The following is a 21,112-nucleotide window of genomic DNA, read 5'->3' as shown; positions in this document are numbered from 1 at the left end:
AGTTCGTTCTCAGGGCACTTCAGTTGACTGCTCAAACCGCTGGATTTAACCAGATTTGATTTTATAGATCCGACCATTATGGCAAATAAAACAAAAATGTCACATGGTTTATTTATTCATTTCATCGAGGTGACGTAACTGCAATATAGCCATCATCATGAACCAGTTTAAATGCTTTGATACTGCAGACAGTGTCCTTCACAAACATACAAACGCCCGTCAACACATACACCCTGCTGTTTCTGATTGAGATCCCTGGGTTTGGAAAGGCTTCAGTGAATTGACAGCAATACTTTTCTAACCAGGTGAAGGGTACCTCTAGTGTTTCATTTCAGCCCATACCACCCATGGTCTATGCTCTTAAAGCCTTGCCAGACTAACCACCATGCTCACAACTCATTTAACTTCCTTTATATTTATAATGAATATAACTTCATTACATTGAGTCATTTAGCAGACACCCTTATACAAAAAAGAAAAGTAAAACTAAATGTGAGTTTGTGAGGTCTAGCTGTTTCCATGCACATCACTTATCCCTATGCAAAAGGTGACAAAAGAATGACAGCATAAGGCTAGATGGACAGTTCCAGTCAAAAAGAGAGCAAGTTTAAGTCACCATTCTCATATTGACCTTAATTCCTTCTATGACATCTGCCAGCAAGTGTATGGGGGTTACGGCTTTTCACGCTGTCAAATAGGCATGAGGACACCAACCATCCTTACTGGTTGGACTGGTGTAAAAGTGCAATGATGAGAAGAGATTTCAGAGGATAATTTCGTACATATATTCCACATACCTAAATCCTCAGATGAGTATCATCATCTAACAGATATTAAAAATATATATATAGAGGCTGTGACACTATACAGAGGCTATTTCTATACAGAGGCTTTGACACATGGAACACGTTTGGAATAAAAAGACGAAAAACTTTAAATGTGTAATATAACATACTTCTCTTACACAGAGAGAATAATATGAACGGGGGTACTTCAGGCATGTCTACAGGGTTGAGCAACATATTAACAGACAATAAACCAGCACTGAAAAGTGCGGCTGTTCTTCTTGGCAACTATACATTATCTGTAAAACATACAAATGAAAACATACATTTGATTTCACATACACGGACACGCATAAGCCAAATAAAATAATGTTTATGTACGCACAATGATCGCATGTTTTGTTGTTTTTTGTAAGGTGAATAAAATGGGCACAAACAAAACATGGAGAACAAACCAGACAATGAGGACCAAAGCTCGTCAACAAGAGAATGATCGGTTGGATTCAGGACTGTCTGATTCCTTTAAATGATTTGTTCACCTGGCTAGTTCGCTATTGTTGTCCGTCTCTCAGTCTAACGTACTGTAATATCTGTGGTACAAAATATATATTCTCTATATACAGGACGACAGTGCATATTTAATCAGCTGTGCTCTGTCAGTGTACGTTTGAGCTCGCACGGCTGTGCCAAATGTGTGTGTGTGTGTGTGTACAGAAGCCAGGGTGTATAGGTCAATGACAGCCTGTGTGTGAGTGTCTGCTGTTTGTGTCCGCGTGTCTGATGTGTGCATGCGTGTATGGCGGGAGACTGCCAATTGTTTCTGTACGTTTGTACCATGGCTTCACCAAACGCACGTGGAAGAAATTCTATTTCTCACACACATAGCCGTTTCACAAAGAGGAGGCATTTGACCTGAGAGATTTAGTGAGTTTAGAACGGACACACTCTGTGTTAAACCTCAGTACCTGTATCCATGGAGACTGGGCTCAAGGTTAAGGACATAAGGGAAACCAACGTTACAAAAACTCCATCGTATACACAGGAGAAACAACATTTTCTTATAATACACAGGGATCCAAAAATAGAATCGCTCATTTGCTTTTAAGGTTGTGTAGTTTGTGTTTTTCCATAGAAAATGTAAAAAAAAAAAAGATTTGTTCCTCTCTTCTTCCGGTAACGACTTCTGCACACAAGCAGAAGGATGGTGATGTCAGAGGTCAGAGGTTAAGGATGGGCACATCAAAAAGGTCACACAGGCCCTCGGTCTCGTCCAGGTTGTAGATGTAGTCATGATCACCAGGAGGAGGGGACAGGCGGAGGAGAGGAGAGAACACTAGAGAGAAAGTGACAGCGAGCAAGAGAGAGAGCGAGAGACAGTGAGAGAGCGAGAGACAGTGAGAGAGCGAGAGACAGTGAGAGAACGAGAGACAGTGAGAGAGCGAGAGACAGTGAGAGAGCGAGAGACAGAGAGAGCGAGAGACAGTGAGAGACAGTGAGAGAGCGAGAGACAGTGAGAGAGCGAGAGACAGTGAGAGAGCGAGAGACAGTGAGAGAGCGAGAGACAGTGAGAGAGCGAGAGACAGTGAGAGACAGTGAGAGACAGTGAGAGAGCGAGAGACAGTGAGAGACAGTGAGAGAGTGAGAGACAGTGAGAGACAGTGAGAGAGCGAGAGAAACAGTATGAGTACATCACATATAAATACCCTCCTGAGACCCAGGGGGAAATATGTTCTTTTTTATGTTGGGTTTGGTTAATGAACAGGAATGTTTTTTTATATATATATTTTGTTTTTTTCTTTTCAGTTTTCTTATTTGGTAAACCAGTGGCATGCAGACACGCGCATGCGCAGCAGTGGGATGTTGTTCCCCTAGATTGGCACTGGCCGTGCTACACACGGACACAAAGAAACCACTCACAGGCTTGTAATGTTGTTTTTCTGGATCTACCCATCCTTCACTGAGTATCTGTATTCAATCATTCATCTCACTTGAACTTACCTTCTGAGGACATTAACTCCTCCAACAAGTCTGCACTCATGATCTCTGTTAGATGAAGGGAGAAAAGGGATGAAAGGATCAGATGGTGATTAAAAACGTTTTCATGTTACACTTGATTGATTCCTGATTGAGAGTTTGAAGACCTGAATTACTACTTGCCTTTAGTTGGGTCGAACATTTCAGACAGGTCTTTGGGGAAATCCAGCACTGTAGACAGAAGGATTGAAACGTTAGAATGGGACTTTCATCACTCCTCAAAACTATAGTTTTGGAATGGACAAATATATTACTTTTTGGAAGGAATGATTTCAGTTCAACGCATACAAAGCATTCACCGGCACACTTACATTCAGAGGGCGCTGACTTGATTGGCTCAAAGACTGCAGAGGAAGGCAAGCTGCCGTCCAATGAGGCAGATGACTGGAGCGCCTGGGCGTCCAATAGCGGCGTGGGTCGGATAGATGTGTCTGAGGCTGCAGCCAATGAGCTCCCATTGCTGCTTGTTATTTCTGAGGAGGGGGAGGAAGGATGACATTAGCTACACAATGAGCAAGCACTTATGAATTGGGGGGGGGGATGTGTTTAGCTCAGTGGTTAGAGTATTTGACTGTAGATCAAAAGGATATAAGTTTCAATCCCACTTTACATTGCTTTGGATAAAAGCGTCTGCTAAATGAATACATTATTATATTATTATTTTGAACATACTGGTTATGCTTTCACACTTGGCAATTGCTCAAAAACTGCTCAACATCTGTGACATTTCTCAGAATTAATACTTACATCCCCCCAATGCATTAAACCATACTTACAATCTCTTAATACATTTGACCCCTTAACTAACACATGCTTACAAACCCGTAATTAAAACATACAAAAGGTAATGAGGTAGTCAAACAAAGCACAGAACTCTGTCAACAAACTCCCTTCTCAAATGTGCATCTTATACACAAACACTCGCCACCAGAGCGCCCTGCCCCCTACACCCTTCCCCCAGAGTCCCCCACCTGTGGTGGCAGCTGTCTGGGTAGAACTGCTGTTGGTGGCAGGTACAGCCAGACTGGGACTGGAGGAGGCTGAGGAGGGGGCTAGGAGCTGGTGAGGCTGAGAGGAAGGTTTGGGGCCTGGGGTGGTGGTGGTGGGGGGCAGGGTCTGGATCATATCCTCGGGAGGCGGGACGGGCAGCACCACAGGAGACGGGCTGGACGGGTCCTTGTTGACCAGAAGAACCTCAATGGGTCCTGCCGAGCTCTTCAGGCGGATCTGGTACTTCTTCTGGCCGTTGATGGTCTGTTCACACAGGGAACCAGAGAGTACGAGACAGTGTTTGGGTATAATAGACACAGACTAAAAGGCATCTCTGGCTGTGTGTGTGTGTGTGTATGAATGTGTGTGAGCGAATGAGTGAGTGAGCGAGCGAGCAGGAAAGCAGCAAGTGAGTGATTGAATAAATAAATGAGAATGTATGTGAGTGTGTGTGAGAGAGACAGTGATAGAAACACAGTGATAGAAACACAGTGATAGAAACACAGCGATAGAAACACAGTGATAGAAACACAGAGATAGAAACACAGTGATAGAGAGACAGTGATAGAGAGACAGCGAGAGAGCGACAGTGATAGAGACAGTGATAGAGACAGTGATAGAGACAGTGAGAGAGAGACAGTGAGAGAGAGACAGTGAGAGAGAGACAGTTAGAGATGGGTACTTACAGACTCTGGGACAGGCACCTCCAGCTGTGTGCCGGTGGGGGCACGGATGGCTAGCAGGGTATCACCTAGAGGGCACAGGACACAGAAGGGGTGCACGGGGCGGAACGAGGAAGGGGGTTACAACTATGACAGTGTAAATGTGCAGATGGGCTGCTTTGGAATAAATACTCAATAATCCAACCTTCCTCCTTCCACAACGTATCTGCTAAGACTAGATGGGTGAAATGTATATCAAAGACTAAAAGCTTTCACCAAACCAAAGATGGTTCGATCAGATATTTCCTAAAGAGCATCTTTACTTTTCCAGAGGAGGAGAGAGACGGAGGACAGCTGGGAAAAGAAGGAAATGCAAGGAGGCCTACCCTTGAACGCTCCGCACAGGTCTTCGTGTCTTACATAAGCCAGAGTGGACCTGTGTTAAGGGTACAACATCTTACCATTGGAACATCGATCACTGACCAAAACACTCTGAGCAAATAGCAGGATTCTGCACAGCAAGCGGAGCACAGGTGGGACTCTCCTGTTATGTCTACGACCCCGACTTTGAGCGCCACGTTCCTGTAAGCAGAGCTGCTCCAGTAAAGGATATGGGCTGTTCTGTGAGTCGTCCGTGACGTTTTTGATGCTCTGCTGGACCCAGACCCTCTGCTGGTCCAGCTCCTGTTCCCTCCTGTCAAGGTCGTCCAACTCTGCCTTCAGGTCTATCAGCTTGTCTGCTATCTCCCTGGTGTTGCAGCCTGGGCCCACACCCCTGTGGACAGGAGAGGGAGGGAGACATACACAAATCGAGAAATAGACAGACAGACAGAAGCGTTAGAAGTGTAAGCGATGCGAAAAGCGGAAATGTTGGAAGGCCAGTGTGTGGGAGAACCAGAAATGATTCCTGTAAGCCTGTGTACACATCCAGTAGCTACATTCAATTACTCACTTCCACTGAATGCTGTTCTTGGACTTCTTCTCGATCAGACCGATGCCCTCCAAGACGTTGGTGATGTCATATATGCGCCGTTTCTGTCGGACGGCTAGAGTGTCTGCAGCCTGTCGGGATGAGACCATTTTACATTACATTTTACATTTGAGTCATTTAGCAGACGCTCTTATCCAGAGCGACTTACAGGAAGTACAGGGACATTCCTCCGAGGCAAGTAGGGTGAAATGCCTTGACCAAGATCACACAACATCATTTGGTACGGCCAGAATCGAACTGGCAACCTTCAGATTACTAGCCCGATTTCCTAACTGCTCAGCCACCTGACTCCCCTAGACCAGCAAGACACCTTAGTAATAAATAATAAGAAAGTGTTTGTTCAGCAGATGATTTTTTTATCCAAAGAGATGTACAAAGGGGGAATCAAACCTGCAACCTCTTGATCCGCGTTTAAATACTCAACCACTGAGATGCAACCCTCCCCTACCTCCTGCCATCACCATCTCTGCTCAGGGGAACTGCAACTGGTGATATGTGGTGTGTTGGGTAGACTTGGTGAGTGTGAATCAAAAGTGATGGATCGAGAGAAGGTTCTGGTCCTGAATTTACTATATCTACGGTCCCTGAAGTAGCCATTTACACCCTACACACGTGTACAGATCCACATCATTTTGTAAGTGATGGCCTTACTAGGAATAGCTTACTTAGCAATGGTATCAACACTTGTAAACCACACAATGACAGGAAATGACAGAATGAAACAGTTGTTTTGATATGATTAACACCCTCCATATAGAAACTTTCCAGCTTTTACTTTGACAGACAGCCAAGTCACACTACCGGTACACGTTGTCAACCAGCATTTGATAAAGCGTACAGCAGAATGTGTAGAGCTGATAACTGTTTGGTGTGTTTTAGGCCAATCTATGCCATTGCCTACACTTGCCATGTTAAAACAGGGTGTGCTCAGTCCCACCCTGGTGTAACTACCCACAGAACCAACCACAGTAACTGTGACTGGCCTAGAGATAAAGGGTGAGGACACAGATTATTCATCTTTATTTGAAACCTACATTCAAACCTTCTGGCGTCAATACAAACTTACCCTTGTGGGTGAAGGGCATTTGCCTGTGTGTGTGTGTGTGTGTGTGTGTGTGTGTGTGTGTGTGTGTGTGTGTGTGTGTGTGTGTGTGTGTGTGTGTGTGTGTGTGAGTGTGTGTGTTCGCTCTGTGTGATTCATTCTGATAATGTACAACTATTCACAGATGTCCATGATGGGTAAACTGTCGACCAGTTTGACGAGTTCCCAGATTGATGACCTAGTCCATGCTACACATCATACATAAAGAAAGCATATGGTTACATCATTCAAAGTTTTGCTCCTGCCAGTAATGCCAGGACGGTCACTAAGACAAATCCAATACAATGATGAGTTGTAACCTCACAAGAGTTTGTTCTGAGGCGGTTGACAAAAGATGACCCACTTCTACACAGTGGAATCTGCAGGGGGAAGTCTGAAAAGTTGTCCAACTTTCACTAGCTGGGCTCGCAAATGTGCGTAACGTTAGTACATACGTCAAACTCAATGACAAGTTAATTTGTTGACGGAAACTAACAATCACTGTTGAAAAGCACTTAGCTAACGTTATCATTTGAGTGGCCATCCATTCAAACGCTAGCTTGCTAGCTAGCATTGTAATGTGGTGGTGCAGAGGGGCTCGAATGACATCCGCGTGCCAACAACAAAGAGGTGCATGCTTACTGCTTTCAGGTCCAGAACTCCATCCTTGGCCTCTTGCAGTAACGTGACAAACTTGGTCGTGAGCAGCCCAAGGCTCTTTTCGTGTCGGCTGGGAGTTTGAGGCTGCAACGAATCTCCCATTGCTCCAAGTTCGGTTCTTCCCGTCTCTAGTTCCATCATATTGTTCGGATCCAAAGCTTTTAGCTCCAGTCTAAGCCTCTCCTCACACTGTTAGTACAGTACTAGTCCTCGCACCGCTAGCTAACTGTAGCGAGCACCCCTGCGACTCGCACTTCGCAAGCGAGAGAAGCGGGGTATGTGTCAATGACTAGGTGGTAATTCTGATAGTCTGGCCTGGCCCGGTCCAGATTGTTTATCTGGTAGTCCAGAACAGGCCTGTGAGATATTTCAATGAGCATAAGGTCTGAGAAGCCGTTGAGCACGCGAGGTATGCTGGGATAATGTTGTCATTAGGTTGCCAGGTTTGAAATAGTGAAACAATCCAACATAGTCTGCTGATGGATGTATCTGTAGAACACGGTGAATAAAAACATTGAAAATACCACTAGCCTTGTTTGACACCTGCCTAAATATATTATAGAAAAAACATTACCGTTGTTAATCCCACACGGATCTGCGCTCATATAGTCTGGAATCTTGTAAATCTGGCAACCCGCAACAACTCCAGACCTTCGCTTTCTGGGAAACAATGTTTTTTCACAGCTTTACGGAATAGGTTTCAGAAACTCTGCTTGCTAAATTGATCATATTATATATCTATTTTATAATGATAGAACACTCAATGGTCATTTGATAGCAATCAAAGATAACACTTTGGATAAAGGCTACATTAATTATCTCGTAACTATATAGCAATAATACCCAACAAAATTTTAAATGTTTGTAGTAGCGTCGGGCTAGGCTGTTACTTGAAGTGTTGTTGGCACAGTTGGAGGGTAATGAAGTGTATCTACATTGCAGTTTCTATGTAACAATGTTACCATACTGTAGCCTAGGTATAGTATTGATATGTAGTTCCATGATAGTTCATTTAAGTACTGAAAGTGTTCAAATTCTTCAGTCAATACTCTCGAAACAGAGATTACATATAACGATACATAACAATTTATAGATTCCACACACAGACAAAACATTTATTTAGTGACTTACATTTTTGCAGATGAGTAAATTGTAAAAAGCAAGGGCATCTTATTAAAAGTCTTAACGTTTTATGTCACTTAATACACACTCCAAATTAGCATTCCTCCCCTACAACAACAACGTTTTGCTTGAATCTACTATCTGGCAGTTTCCGTGGCTGATTATTATATCCTATTATTTCTGAGAATATACAGTAGGCCTATATATCTGTACAACAACTATAAAAGTCATAGGCCTGTTGGTTCCTAATAAATTATTGTCAAATACATAATTACTATCAAACAGTACTTACAAATATAGTGATATATAGACTCATTAAAATCCTCAGTAACATATCCTATTTTCATATACTTTTTCATAAATCAACAACAAAGAGGGATTTCTTATGGTCAATAAGTATGCAGGTAAATGGACAACTAAAGGTCCAATATTGAAGATTCAATATTTGGTTTGTTGGGAAGCTGCCAGCTCTACATGTATTTTTACATAGTCATGAACAGATTATTCAGATTCTAGTGGTTTTTAAGCAGGACAATCCCCTGTCTGCATACAATTAGATACATTTCCAAAATATTTCCATAACAAATAATCTATTCAAAAAAGCTCTTAAATTAAAAAATCCAAGACGTACCTATAAAGATATCGACAACACAAGATTCATGAAAAAATAAGGCAATTTTTTTACATCTTTACAAAATTACTGTAAACATCTATTCTGCACATCAGAAAAACCATTCCTCATACTGAGGAAATAAAAACCGGACTTTTTTTGTAATCATATTCTCCAAAATGCCCGTCTAAGGAATGATGGCTTGATCCTCTCGCTAGTAAACGAAAGAAAGCTCCATGGTTCAGGGTTTAGGAGAAGGCAGTTGATTGCAGACAGAACCGCAGCAGACCTGATAACTAACACAGATATACGTACACACATACAGACACCAACACCTCGATCCTGTGTGATCTTATCCGAACGAAATACAATTGAAATTATTGCTAAATTGTAAACATAAATAGAGTGAGTGTTGCAGCAAAGACATCAGTAGTGATGAGGAGGAACAGCTTTTTTCCCTCATCTCCTGGTAATTTTCATAACAGAAATGTGGAGAGGAATACAATAAAGGAGGATTTTGCAGGTATTTAAGGAAAGGTTTTAGTGGAAGTGTCAGTCTTTGGATAATTTGTATTATTTCGTTGCCAAATGTCGTCATGATGTCATCTCGTTACTTCCTGTAAAGCCCACAAGACCAACCAAGCAGATGCAACAAAACAAAAATATGCAGGAAGTATTAGATGTTGTTTCAGCTGTGGATTTAAAACTCATCTAGTGCTCCAGCTTTCTATCTCACTGCACAGATGTAATAATGTCATAGAATTTGAGAGAGTGGGCGGGAACCACCAACCCCTAAAAATATTTTACTCATATCTTCTTCTTTTCTCTCTTCTTCCCTCCTTTCGCTGCCTCATTCCTCTCTTCTTCATGCTGTGTGTCTTCTGGGTCCTTGTCCGAGGATAAAGTGTCATCTCCCTGGGTGCCAAGCCTCATGGAGCTGTCGGAGTTCAGGGAGGGGGTTGCAGGGGGGCGATCAGGCTCAGGGGCGAGGGTGGAGATGGGAGAGGGGGTGGGCAGGGAGGAGGAGATGGAGGGCTGAAGGAGACACGGGTGTTACAGGTTGTGACACACGGTAGAGGAGGGTGAGATAAAAAGGGATATCGTTTGAACGACGGAAAGCGCGTGGACATAGCAGTGTCTACAGTTGTCTACAGTACCTGCGGTGAGATGGACTTGTTGGCCCTTTCCTTCATCTTGGCCAGGGTTCCTCTGAAGCCAGACTTCCCTGCCATCTCCAGAGCAGCTTTCAGCAGTTTGGGGGTCTCTGCCCGGGGCGGGGGGAGGGAGGCTTTAGCTTCTGGCTTCGCCTCGGCTGGCTTTTTGTCCTTGGTCAGCATTTTTCTATAAGCACAAACATAATACAAATAATAATTTGGTAATATACTGTATGCAATCATTACGTATTCATTTATCAGATGCTATTTATCTAAAGAGACATACAGGGGCGGATTTGAAACTTTTGATCTGCAGTCAAATGCCAAATAGCCAACTGAATTACACCCACACCCCCTTCACCAGACACAGTAGCCCTTGAGGCGTGCAGGGGTTAAGTGCCGTGGCAGAGAGAACGGGCAATGAGTATTTTTGATACCAGCACCTGCTGCTTTTGTTGCATACTCTTCTCCTCCCATCTCCTCCCCATTCCTTTCCTCACCTCTCCCCTCCTGTCACTTCTGATTGTGATTTAAATTGATCAATATATTTGTTTCAACATCTATCAATTTATAAGAGTTGTTGTTTAGATGGTTGTCAGTCCCTGAGGACAGCCAAGTCCTCCAGAAGTCCTGGTCTCACCGGGCCTTCCTCCTGAGAAGCTTTTGGGATTCTGGGTAGTGAACTAGAATATCGTTTAGGTCCTTCTTGTCCAGGATGAAAAGGTTAGCAAAGCCGTGAGCAATCACATTGGCTGTTCGCCTGTTTCCACCCCCAATCGCCAGCAAACTGCCAATCAAAGAAAAGGCATTTTATGTGCTGCACATAAGGAGATGTCATGTCAAACAAGTGCTTGAAGCGGGCCCTAGTTGATTCAACTTGCAGAGGACCAACAGATACTGAGACAATAAACCCTACCTGAGAACCTACCTGATCTCTCCGAACACGGACCCCGCCCTGAGTGTGACGAACACAGTCCTCCCATCTGGCCCTCCCACCACCTGCACCTCTCCTGCTTTAATGATGTACATCTCTCGGCCCACCTCCCCCTGCAACACACGACTGGTGTGAGAGAAAGTGTGTGTGCGTGTGTGTGGGGGGGGGGAGTTGTGTGTGAATGTGTACGCGCATGCGTGTGTACCTTTTTGCAGACGTAATCCCCAGGCAGGTAGACAACAGATCGAAGTCTTTTCAGCATGTCAAAGATCATCTGTCTGTCACAACCCTGAGATACAAAAAGAGAAATACTGTTAAACCAAGGTGGAAAAACCTTGCTCCATTCACACTAAGACTCTAAGACCCTCATCTTATTGAGCGTCTTGAAATCAAGTTCGCCTAAAGTGTTGTCATTGGCTGGGTTTCTCAGATTCATTAAGAAGCTCTTAACGCTAAGAGCTTCTTAAGAACGTTAGAAAAGCGCTTTAGAACGCTCTTAGAACGTTCTTAAGAAGCTCTTAGCGTTAAGAGCTTCTTAACGAATCTGGGAAACCCGGCCATTGTCATTTTGCTTCTTCCGCATCAGTGGGTGACTTTATGGCAAGTGTGCGACCCACCTGGAAGAGAGCCACCTTACTAACGATGGAGTAGTTGACGTCCACCGCAATGTCTAGACGCATCTTATCTGGCAGCTGTGACAGAAGCTCCTGTTCATCTACAGTATGTAAACACTAAGATTATTACACACACACATCCAAACACGCACAAAAACACACGCAGACGTAAAGATCATCACACACATACACAAACACAGGGAGACAGAAATAAACACACACAGCCTCACACAGCAGGCTTCCTTACCCAGCATGCCTTGGGACTGCCAGGTGTAGTTATACCATGTCTTCACACGGTTCTGCACCTCTCTGGGGATCCGGTATGAGGCCATATATTTCACGGTGTTGTCCATGCAGGCACGGTAGTGCGTCTTTCCCGCCGTCGCGGCACCAACCACGTCACGCATCTGACATGACATGACACACTTATCTATCTCGTCTACGTCTACAACACTATGCTTATGTTTGACATGTCTGAAATGTTTCCAACAAACACCAACATGTTCATCCATTAGTGATTTGACAGAATACAAATTCTTCAGGACTGTTAACAAATCTTTAGTCTGAACACTAGTAAACTTAAACAACAGACTGTTAGACACATATACTGTATACAGTGTATATACCAGATCTATATATTTGTGTACCTATTTCAATGCTAATGAAAATATTGCATTTCTTCACCATCATTTGTAAGGCATTGACTATCTTGGAGACCCACCTGTCCTATCATGATGGAGACCCACCTGTCCTATCATGATGGAGACCCACCTGTCCAATCATGATGGAGACCCACCTGTCCTATCATGATGGAGACCCACCTGTCCTATCATGATGGAGACACACCTGTCCAATCATGATGGAGACCCACCTGTCCAATCATGATGGAGAAGGCAAACACTCCAACAAAGTAGTTGATGAGCTGGAAGATGATCTCTGACAGAGTGGTTGGATCCGGAAGACCTCCGATGGTGATCAAGGTCTTCACAGCATAGTAGTAGCAACGGATATAGCTGGAGAAAAGGAAAGGAGGAAAGTAGATGGTGATGACAATTATGGCTGTGGTGGTGGGAATAATGGTGGTGATGATAATGAGGAAGAGGATGATGTTGGTGTTGATACAATGTTAAATAGACTGCATTTAATTTGCACTTTTTCCTGTTCTGTCCTAACACCCAAAGCGCTTTACATTATGCCTCTCACTCAACAATTCATACACATACTCATACACCAATGACGTCAGAGCTGCCATGCAAGGTGCTAGCCTGGCCATCGGGAACAACTTGGGTTTCAGTGTCTTGCTCAAGGAGTTGGGGATCGAACCACCAACCTTGCGATGAACAGACGACCCTCTCTTCTCCCTAAACCACAGCCATCCCCAATCATCGAACCCCGTAATCAGGATAATAATGAGATTTTAGAAGGATGAAGATGATGATATTGATGAAGAGGCCACTAGTGAACTCACCCGTTTCCCTCGCCATTGTAAACCCACTTAGTGGAAGCCAGGCCCTCGTAGTCAGACACCCAGTAGTACAGACAGGCGTTACAGTGCAGGCAGAACAGCAGGTAGCTGGTTGTCCGGATCACTCTGGATGGGGCGAGAGATAGCCAGGAGACAGGAGATAGAAAAGAGAGAGGGAGGAAGAGAGGGAAAGCGATAGAATGGAAGAGTGAAAAGAAGAGAGAGAGAGAGCGAGAGAGAAAGAGAGAGACAGAGACAGCACAGATCAGTGCACACCAGATCTTCCGATACACCTACTGGTAAGTCAATGGAACACTGGCTGTGCAGCTCACCTGTAGATATAGGCTTTGGTCAGGATGGCCTCCAGACGCTCGTTGAACTCGAAGAAAGTCATGATCTGGAGAGGTATGGCAACAACAGAGAGATTAGTTACCGAAGAGACATCCCTACTGGTATCAAGGTGTGTATTTTGTGGATGACCAATGAAAGCCTTGCCTTTAGTAGCCGTGGGACACGGAGGATAGGGTTTATCCCTATTTTGAAGTAGAACAACTCTAGGGGAAGAAGACTGGCCACATCCAACTGAAACACAGAAAAACACAGTCATCATACACAAACACACATGCACACTCACACACACATACACACACAGCTCTTCTTAAAGGTCCCATGACATGAAAACTTCACTTTAGGAGGTTATTTAACATTGATATGAGTTCCCCTTGCCTGCCTTTGGTCCCCCAGTGGCTAGAAATTTCAATAGGTGTAAACCAAGCCCTGGATATTCTTCTCCGCCTTCGAGAAAATTAGAAAATGGGATGTCACAATAGGGAAGGTTACCTCCCCTTTCCCTGCTTTGCCCGCACAGAGCATTTGGCCCACCAATGAGAAAATGAGCTACGACTGTGCGAGCGCAACATTGGTTTTTCCTCGAAACATCATGGCTCGCAAACGACCGAAGCATGGCAGCTAGCCCCGCCTCTTTCTTCCTCACAGCATTTAAAGCTTACAAGACAGTTACTGTCCTGAGGAAGACTCATTGTGGGACTGCTCGTAGTGCCTGTAATTCTGCACCAAGGCTGAATTTTGGGAAAGAGACTTCAGATACAGTGTTAGGGGACCTTATATAGACCATTAAGGTCTATATAAAAGCATCCAAAAACAGCATGTCATGGGATCTTTAACTACTCAGCACTCCTAATATGGTCCAACAAGAGTACAACAGGGAGTATTCTACCTTGAATCTCGTGGTCTTCATGTAATTCTTTCTCATGTCCTTCTGGTCACACTGTAGTAGGAAACAGTGACAAATACAAACATGATCGATTTCCCCCCCAAAATGATTTGCCTCCCCCTTTCATTCCACCCTTGGATGTTCATTCTGTGGGGTGGATGTTAGCTCAGCAGTGAACATTTGTCTGCAGATCAAGAGGTTGCAGGTTTAAATCCCCTCGATGTATGACACTTTGGATAAAAGCGTCTGTTAAAATTAGGTTGCTTTAGGTGTAGTTCCATGGGCATGACATCTCCAGTGGTGTGGCATGTTCTCACCACAATGTCCCCGCCGCGTATGAACTGCAACCGCGGTTTGAAGAGCAGCATGTCCAGGATGTAGAGCAGGTCACACAGGTAGTCCATGGTCAGCCACATGTGGATGTTACCGGGAGTCTGGTATGGGAACGCACAGCGCACCGGGATCAGCCAGACATTCCAGTTCCAGGCCAAGGTCACGAAGAACAGCCACAGCACGTACACCAGGTCTTGGAGGGGGGGGGAGAGAGTTCTGATGTTTAACTCCAAGTAAATGAATACAGGTAGGTGTCACTTAAATAGATCTGCACCAAGAACTGCAAAAGCTTAGAGGGAGAGGAGAGGAAAGGAAAGGAGAGGAGGAAAGGAGAGGAGAGGAGGGGAGGACGGGGGTCTCACTGGTGAAGGGGTCGATGCTAGCAGGGAGGCGGTACTGTAGCAGGGATCGTAGCCTTCGAGGAGCGGTCACCTTGCAGCAGAGCCCAGCCCTAGGGTGCTCCCCCTGCCCAGGGTCACCAGAGGGCGCTTTGCCCTCCTCCTCCTGCGGCTCCTCTGGAGGTGCAGGTGGAGGACCTGGAGCGGCGGGCGCTGGGGCTATCGACCAGAGGTCAGAGAGGGTCATATGTTAAAGGTGAAGGGTGAAAGAGTCAGAGACAGTCAGTCCTGGGGCTGCAGTCATGCTGCTCACCTGGGGGTGAGGCGGGGCTTCCAGCTGTGGGTGTGACTGGGTGTTTGCACCTGGAAATAGAAGGTAGTGGACACCCTTCACAACAGCCTACAGCCACAGGCTGCAGTTACCCAATCCCACCCCTAGGTGGCTAGCATCTGTCAGGAACTTGAACAATAGAATGAGTTTATAGAGGGCCGTGTGAGTAGGGTTGGGTGTCGTTTCAATTTGATCAATTCAGATTCAAATTAAGGTTTTCGAGTACGGTTCTTACCAAATTTTTTATCAAATTCCAATACTATTTTGGAGATAAAAAATATTTCAATATTGCCTAATGTTCGGTTAGCTAGCTCTGACTCTGATGTGCAAATAGAAACAGGAGAATATATTTGATATTTATGCGAAAAACTAAACATGTCACGCTTTCTGTAGGCTATTTATTCAACAACATTTGTAGGCCTCTTATCCTGAAGCCTAGTATCCACAATGTAACAACAAAAAGCATTTTTGAGGTGTAAAGTCAACCAATCAGCCTGTAGCCATGTGAAAGGTTCAACGGGGGAGCACAAGCGACAGTGCGTAAGAAACCATTTGCAATTTTATAATTGGAAAAATACCACAAAGGGATCGTAATACCCTTCTCAATAAAGTTAGGAACCGAAATGAGGAATCGAAATGCGCCTCTTATCGAATCCATGGTTCTTGGAAATGTTGAACCGGATCTAAACATGAAACCGGTTCTCGATACCCAACCCTACGTATGAGTTAAAGATATGTGTATCTCTGTATGTGTGTGTGTGTGTATCTCACTCACAAGGGGTGGGGCTGTCATCATCAGAGTCATCTGGGTCGATGAGTTTCTCCTTGGCTCTCTCCGTCCGCTCCTTAAACATCTTCACCAGCTCCTGCAGACGCTCATTCACTACCGCACTGGCCTGGCTGGCTGACGAGGCAGGACGCTCCCGCAGTCTACACACATACACACACACACACACACATGCACGTTCGCACATGCAGACGTATACACACACACCTGTTAAAACACACCTGACTGAAAACAGCCTTGTGATGAGTGCTATGGGGTGGTATTGTGAACTGAATTCACCCGTCGTCTGCACTGACTATGCTGGATTGGCTTGGCCAGGCTCGGACAGCGGTCTCTAGTTCATCATCATCCTCTTCCTCACTTTGCGAGTACATGTTCCTTCTGGACAGACACACACACACATACAGCATTACATTGAGTATTTGACTGCGGATCAAGAGATCGCAGATATGAATGCTTCCTGAACGTTGCTTTGGATAAAAGCGTCTGCTAAATGAACACATTATTAGAGGAGCTTCCCATCCTAGCTTATTTATGCCAGAAAAGCACATGCATGCAGTGTTAGCATGTATGTACAGCACATCAATGAAGTTGTCTCGTGCCATACAATGAAGTGACGGTTGCTTGGTTGGAATGAGATGGATTGAATGAACTGGAATGGATTGGATTGGAATGTCAGATGTTGAACTTTGAACTGAACTCCTGTGTAAAGTGAAAGGAATCCCCAAGAATTCTAATGCCTAAAATTGAAAGGCAAGCATATTGATTCTGTATGGACAGTCGAGTTCATGGGGTACATGGGGAGTACGCAGGGGAATGGGGATGGGTGAGAAAAAGGGAATCAAGTGAATCCTGGACCATGCAATATTGAGTATCTTACATCTGGGTCCATATAGTCCTTGGTTTCTTCACTCTAGATGAACAGATGTGTGTGTGTGCGTGTGTGTGTGTGTGTGTGTGTGTGTGTGTGTGTGGTGTGCGTGTGTGCGTGCGTGAAAGTCGGGAAAGAGAAAAATATAAACATATTACACTTAATTACACAGTTCAGGTGAACACTGAGCTCCACTAAAGACACAGACGTAGCAGGGACCATTTTCTAACTATGCCTGACAGAGTGTTGTCCCTCAAGTTAACTCTGTTTGACTTTGTTAAATCAAATCATCCTGCCAGGAAAGATAAATGGTTCTAAACTGAAGAGGCAAGGCCCAGATCATCCTTCTGCAGTCTGTTGCTCTTATAGCTAATTACAGCCATTGGAGCAGAAATACAATCTCAAAGGAACATGATAGATAGCAGAGCGCAGCACGACAAAGCACAGCCTAAAGCACAGCACATCAAAACGCAGGACCAAGGACAAGACAAAGAGGGAAGAGTCAAAGACCATAACCGCTGTTGTGTAAAGACCTAGAAATAAGTCATGCTTCTATCAAAATGTGTCCTTGTGCCCCAGCAAACCACATGTGTACTTGAAGCTACCTATTCCTTGCAAAAAAACTTCAATGATGTTGAAAGGAAGTAGAATGCTTTACATAAGACAAACAGTAGGATTCGCAGGAGACACTGGAGATGTCAATGGAGACAGAAAAGCTCACTGTACACAGTAAACTGGCTGCGTTCTGAATTGCACCTTGAACTGTGTCCCAATACCCATACTACCATACTATTTAGTTGGCTAGAAATTGCTAATACTAAGTATGTCTAATGCAGTATGCTAAAAATACCCGGATGTCCTACTACTTGTGGTAGCATTTGGCATCTGTGCAAGTTAATATTACATTTATATGATGAAGCAGTACTGTATGTTCTTAACAAGTAAAATTGTATGCACATTGAATGCAACAGTATGTACTTTGTCCTGGCAACTGCTGTACCAACTTAAACTAAAGAGTAAAAATATGCGATTAAGGACACAGCCAGGTCTAAGGTCTAAGCTCTCATGTTCAACATCCATGCTAAATTCTTACTCTTTATCTGCAGATTTGCTGAATGGGTCAATGCAATATTGGAGAGAAAATCACACAGAGATATAGTTACAATCCATTTCCTAAAGCAATATTGTTGATGATGTTGGTATCATATTATTTAGGCTGCATATGTATACTGTATGTAGCCATTAGTAACATCAACACACTAGCAGCTGCATTGTACAGTTTCTAGGTGGTTTATAAGGTTCTAGCTGTTCTGTGGGCATCTGTGGAACCTGCTGTGATATTGCTTGTAAAAAAGACTGTTACGTCACTTTGGATAAAAGTGTCTACTATATGAATAAAATGTTAATGCAATCTCAAATGTTAATCTATTTAAAAGCAAAATATGATTGAATTTGAGAGCTGAGCTGAGTAAGAGTAGTGAGAGTGGACTCACCTTGGGCGCCCAGCCTTGATGGCGACAGGAACGGTGAGGGTCTTGAGATTGGGGTCCTGGGGGGTAAGAATCTGGGGGATGTGCCGCTGGCGGATGCCTCCTCCCTCTTCGTCTCCTCCTGCTCCTCCCAGCTCGCGGTCTGAGTCCACATCCTCCACGTTGACGGCAGGGTGGGGGCTGAGTCTGGAACTTTCTAGAAAGGGACAGATAGACAGGGTGAGTCCACACAGCTCACTGCTGTGGAGTGCGTAGACCTCCTTGTAACAAGGACGCCACTAGAACACAAATATTTTGTGGGGCAGACGAGGATTATACTGGGTTCTTTGGTGTGTCTCTTGTAGGAGAAAATCTTTGAAAATCTTTCAAGAACGCTTTTTGTCGGGGAATAATAGAATGAGAAGGTTTTAATGGGATCATAAAGGGCTCCTAAGAAATGCATTTTTTTCCACAAGCAAGGACAGATAAATGTGGAAAATTGTTCTAGGTTCTAGTTTAGATACTTAAGAGTTTAGAATGTGGCTCTCTATTGACCTACATAGAGCTATCTACATGGTGAAGACATGGGCTTATGTTCTCTGGGGGAGAATGTAACACTGCTGGTAGGCTGACTACACTCCAGGTCATCTACACTGCTGGCTGTGGAACACAGACCAAAAGCTGTCTAGCATACTCCTGTCTACACACAACTTCCACTATGTCTAGAGAGAAACCTGCTAGAGTGACAGTCACAAAACCAATTTTTGTTTAAAACTATATAAAGAATGGAGAGCAATATGGACGAAAAAACACACTAACACACACAACAGACGACTGGATTGGCAACAACTACCACCCATGATGAAGCACAGAGACCTCTAAAAGGTACGCCACAAACAACACATTATACAGTACCACAGTACACCAAAGACACCATAGCCAACACAGAGCACTACAGACACCAGAGACACCAGACACCACAGTATAGACACAACAGACACCACAGTATAGACACACCAGACACCACAGTATAGACACACCAGACACCACAGTATAGACACAACAGACACCACAGTATAGACACACCAGACACCACAGTATAGACACACCAGACACCACAGTATAGACACAACAGACACCACAGTATAGACACACCAGACACCACAGTATAGACACAACAGACACCACAGTATGGACACACCAGACACCACAGTATGGACACAACAGACACAACAGTACGGACACAACAGACACAACAGTAAAGCACAGTACAGCACAGGACGCCAGAGACACCACAGAACACCAGAGCAAAGCTAGATAGAGACCGTGGGGAACATTGAGTGTGTTGGAGAGGAAGGCATTGAGCAATGTGACTGATCTGTCAACATATTGTTCAGTGGAAATTGTAATTGGCATTGTGAATGCCTTGCTCATCAAACGAGAGCCAATTAGCAGTAGTTTCTTAACTCCTGATCTGAACCTGCAAAACAAACGATCCTTGAAGGAGATTAACCACTGTCACTGTGACCTGCTCAAACCGACCCTCTCCAACACAGAGACCGCCACCATAGCTTCACCTGCAGGCCGCGGGCCGGCAGAGCCGGAGTCGTCCTTGATGTGGAAGGCGGGGTTGGAGAGGCCGGAGAGAGCAGGGGGGCTGATAGGGGGCAGGCGGGGGTAGTGGGGCACGTTGGGCAGTTCCAAGCCAGAGACGGGGGAGGAGGGGGATGGAGTGCGGCACGGGTGAGGAGGCAGGGGGGAGTGTCGGACTAGACGGTCCAGTTCGAGGTTTTGGATTTTGTTCTGTCCGTGGTTCTGCTGCGGTTTAGGCATCTTGAGGCTTAAGGCTGTTGAGGCGGTTCTGGACGTTGAGGTAGTACTGTTGGGCCCGCTCCGGGAGCTGGTAGATCTGCTGGGGCAACTGGGTCAGGTGCTGGGGCAAGCTGGAGAGATGCTGGGGCAGGCTGGAGAGCTGCAGGGGCAGGCTAGAGAGCTGCTGCGGCAGGCCGGAAAGCCGCAGGGGCAGGATGGAGAGCTGCTGGGGAAGGTTGGAGAGATGCTGGGGAAGGTTGGAGAGATGCTGGGGAAGGTTGGAGAGATGCTGGGGAAGGTTGGAGAGCTGCTGGGGCAGGTTAGAGAGCTGCTGGGGCAGGACCTGCGAGGGCCGGCTCAGGCCCGGGTACTGCTGGTTAAGCTGGTTGAGCTGCAGGTTGATCTCCTCGTACAGCTCCCGTGGGTAGCGGGTGAACCTCTGGCCGATGTGGGTGTACTCCTCTTTGAGCTCCGGGGGGAGGGAAGGGATCTGCTGGGTGATCTGGGAGAGCTGGGTGGGAAACTCGGGCATAGGGGGCACTTTTGGAAGGGTAATGTTTTTTTCCTTCAGCGCGGTATTGATGCTGTCCAGGCACTCAGGGCCGTGAGGGATAGACATGAGACAGCTCGTTACTGCATCGCACCTGGCTGGGGCTGGGGAAGAAAGCAGGCAGGCTGTGAAACATGCAATGACTCAGGCAGGAAAGGAATGCTGGCAGAGGGGAACTCGAGCATTTCAACAACATGTGTTAAGATGCCTATGGAAGAATGTTTAGGCAACATTGTGAGACGTAGGATAGTATTGAGAGAGTTCACAGGCATAGAGTACACAGGT

At 45.2% G+C, this 21,112-nt stretch overlaps 2 protein-coding genes across 2 annotated transcripts; both read right to left on the bottom strand.

Annotated features, from left to right (window-relative positions):
* Positions 1-99: 99 nt before the first annotated feature.
* Positions 100-7,612, bottom strand: e2f4 (E2F transcription factor 4). Its single transcript, XM_047034608.1, has 10 exons — positions 7,186-7,612; positions 5,424-5,533; positions 5,085-5,246; positions 4,858-4,901; positions 4,496-4,560; positions 3,791-4,073; positions 3,131-3,292; positions 2,943-2,990; positions 2,784-2,828; positions 100-2,118 (listed from the first exon to the last, which is right to left on the bottom strand). Exons 1-10 carry the CDS (start codon positions 7,342-7,344, stop codon positions 2,003-2,005), a joined length of 1,194 nt encoding a protein of 397 aa, XP_046890564.1. The 5' UTR covers positions 7,345-7,612; the 3' UTR covers positions 100-2,002.
* A 269-nt stretch (positions 7,613-7,881) lies between these two features.
* LOC124476355 (cyclic nucleotide-gated cation channel beta-1-like) lies at positions 7,882-20,298 on the bottom strand. Its single transcript, XM_047033459.1, has 19 exons — positions 20,043-20,298; positions 18,490-18,682; positions 18,090-18,107; positions 16,405-16,506; positions 16,114-16,268; positions 15,032-15,226; positions 14,654-14,862; positions 14,340-14,390; positions 13,598-13,684; positions 13,435-13,499; positions 13,106-13,228; positions 12,509-12,650; positions 11,885-12,044; positions 11,641-11,738; positions 11,229-11,312; positions 11,018-11,136; positions 10,730-10,876; positions 10,093-10,276; positions 7,882-9,970 (listed from the first exon to the last, which is right to left on the bottom strand). The coding sequence occupies exons 1-19, from the start codon at positions 20,296-20,298 to the stop codon at positions 9,743-9,745; spliced, it is 2,616 nt and encodes an 871-aa protein (XP_046889415.1). The 3' UTR covers positions 7,882-9,742.
* Positions 20,299-21,112: the final 814 nt, after the last annotated feature.

Source organism: Hypomesus transpacificus, chromosome 14, assembly GCF_021917145.1.
Source record: "Hypomesus transpacificus isolate Combined female chromosome 14, fHypTra1, whole genome shotgun sequence".
Lineage (NCBI taxonomy): Eukaryota > Metazoa > Chordata > Actinopteri > Osmeriformes > Osmeridae > Hypomesus > Hypomesus transpacificus.
The sequence above is the reverse complement of the archived record's forward strand: the minus strand, read 5'-3'. Positions and strand labels throughout refer to the sequence as shown.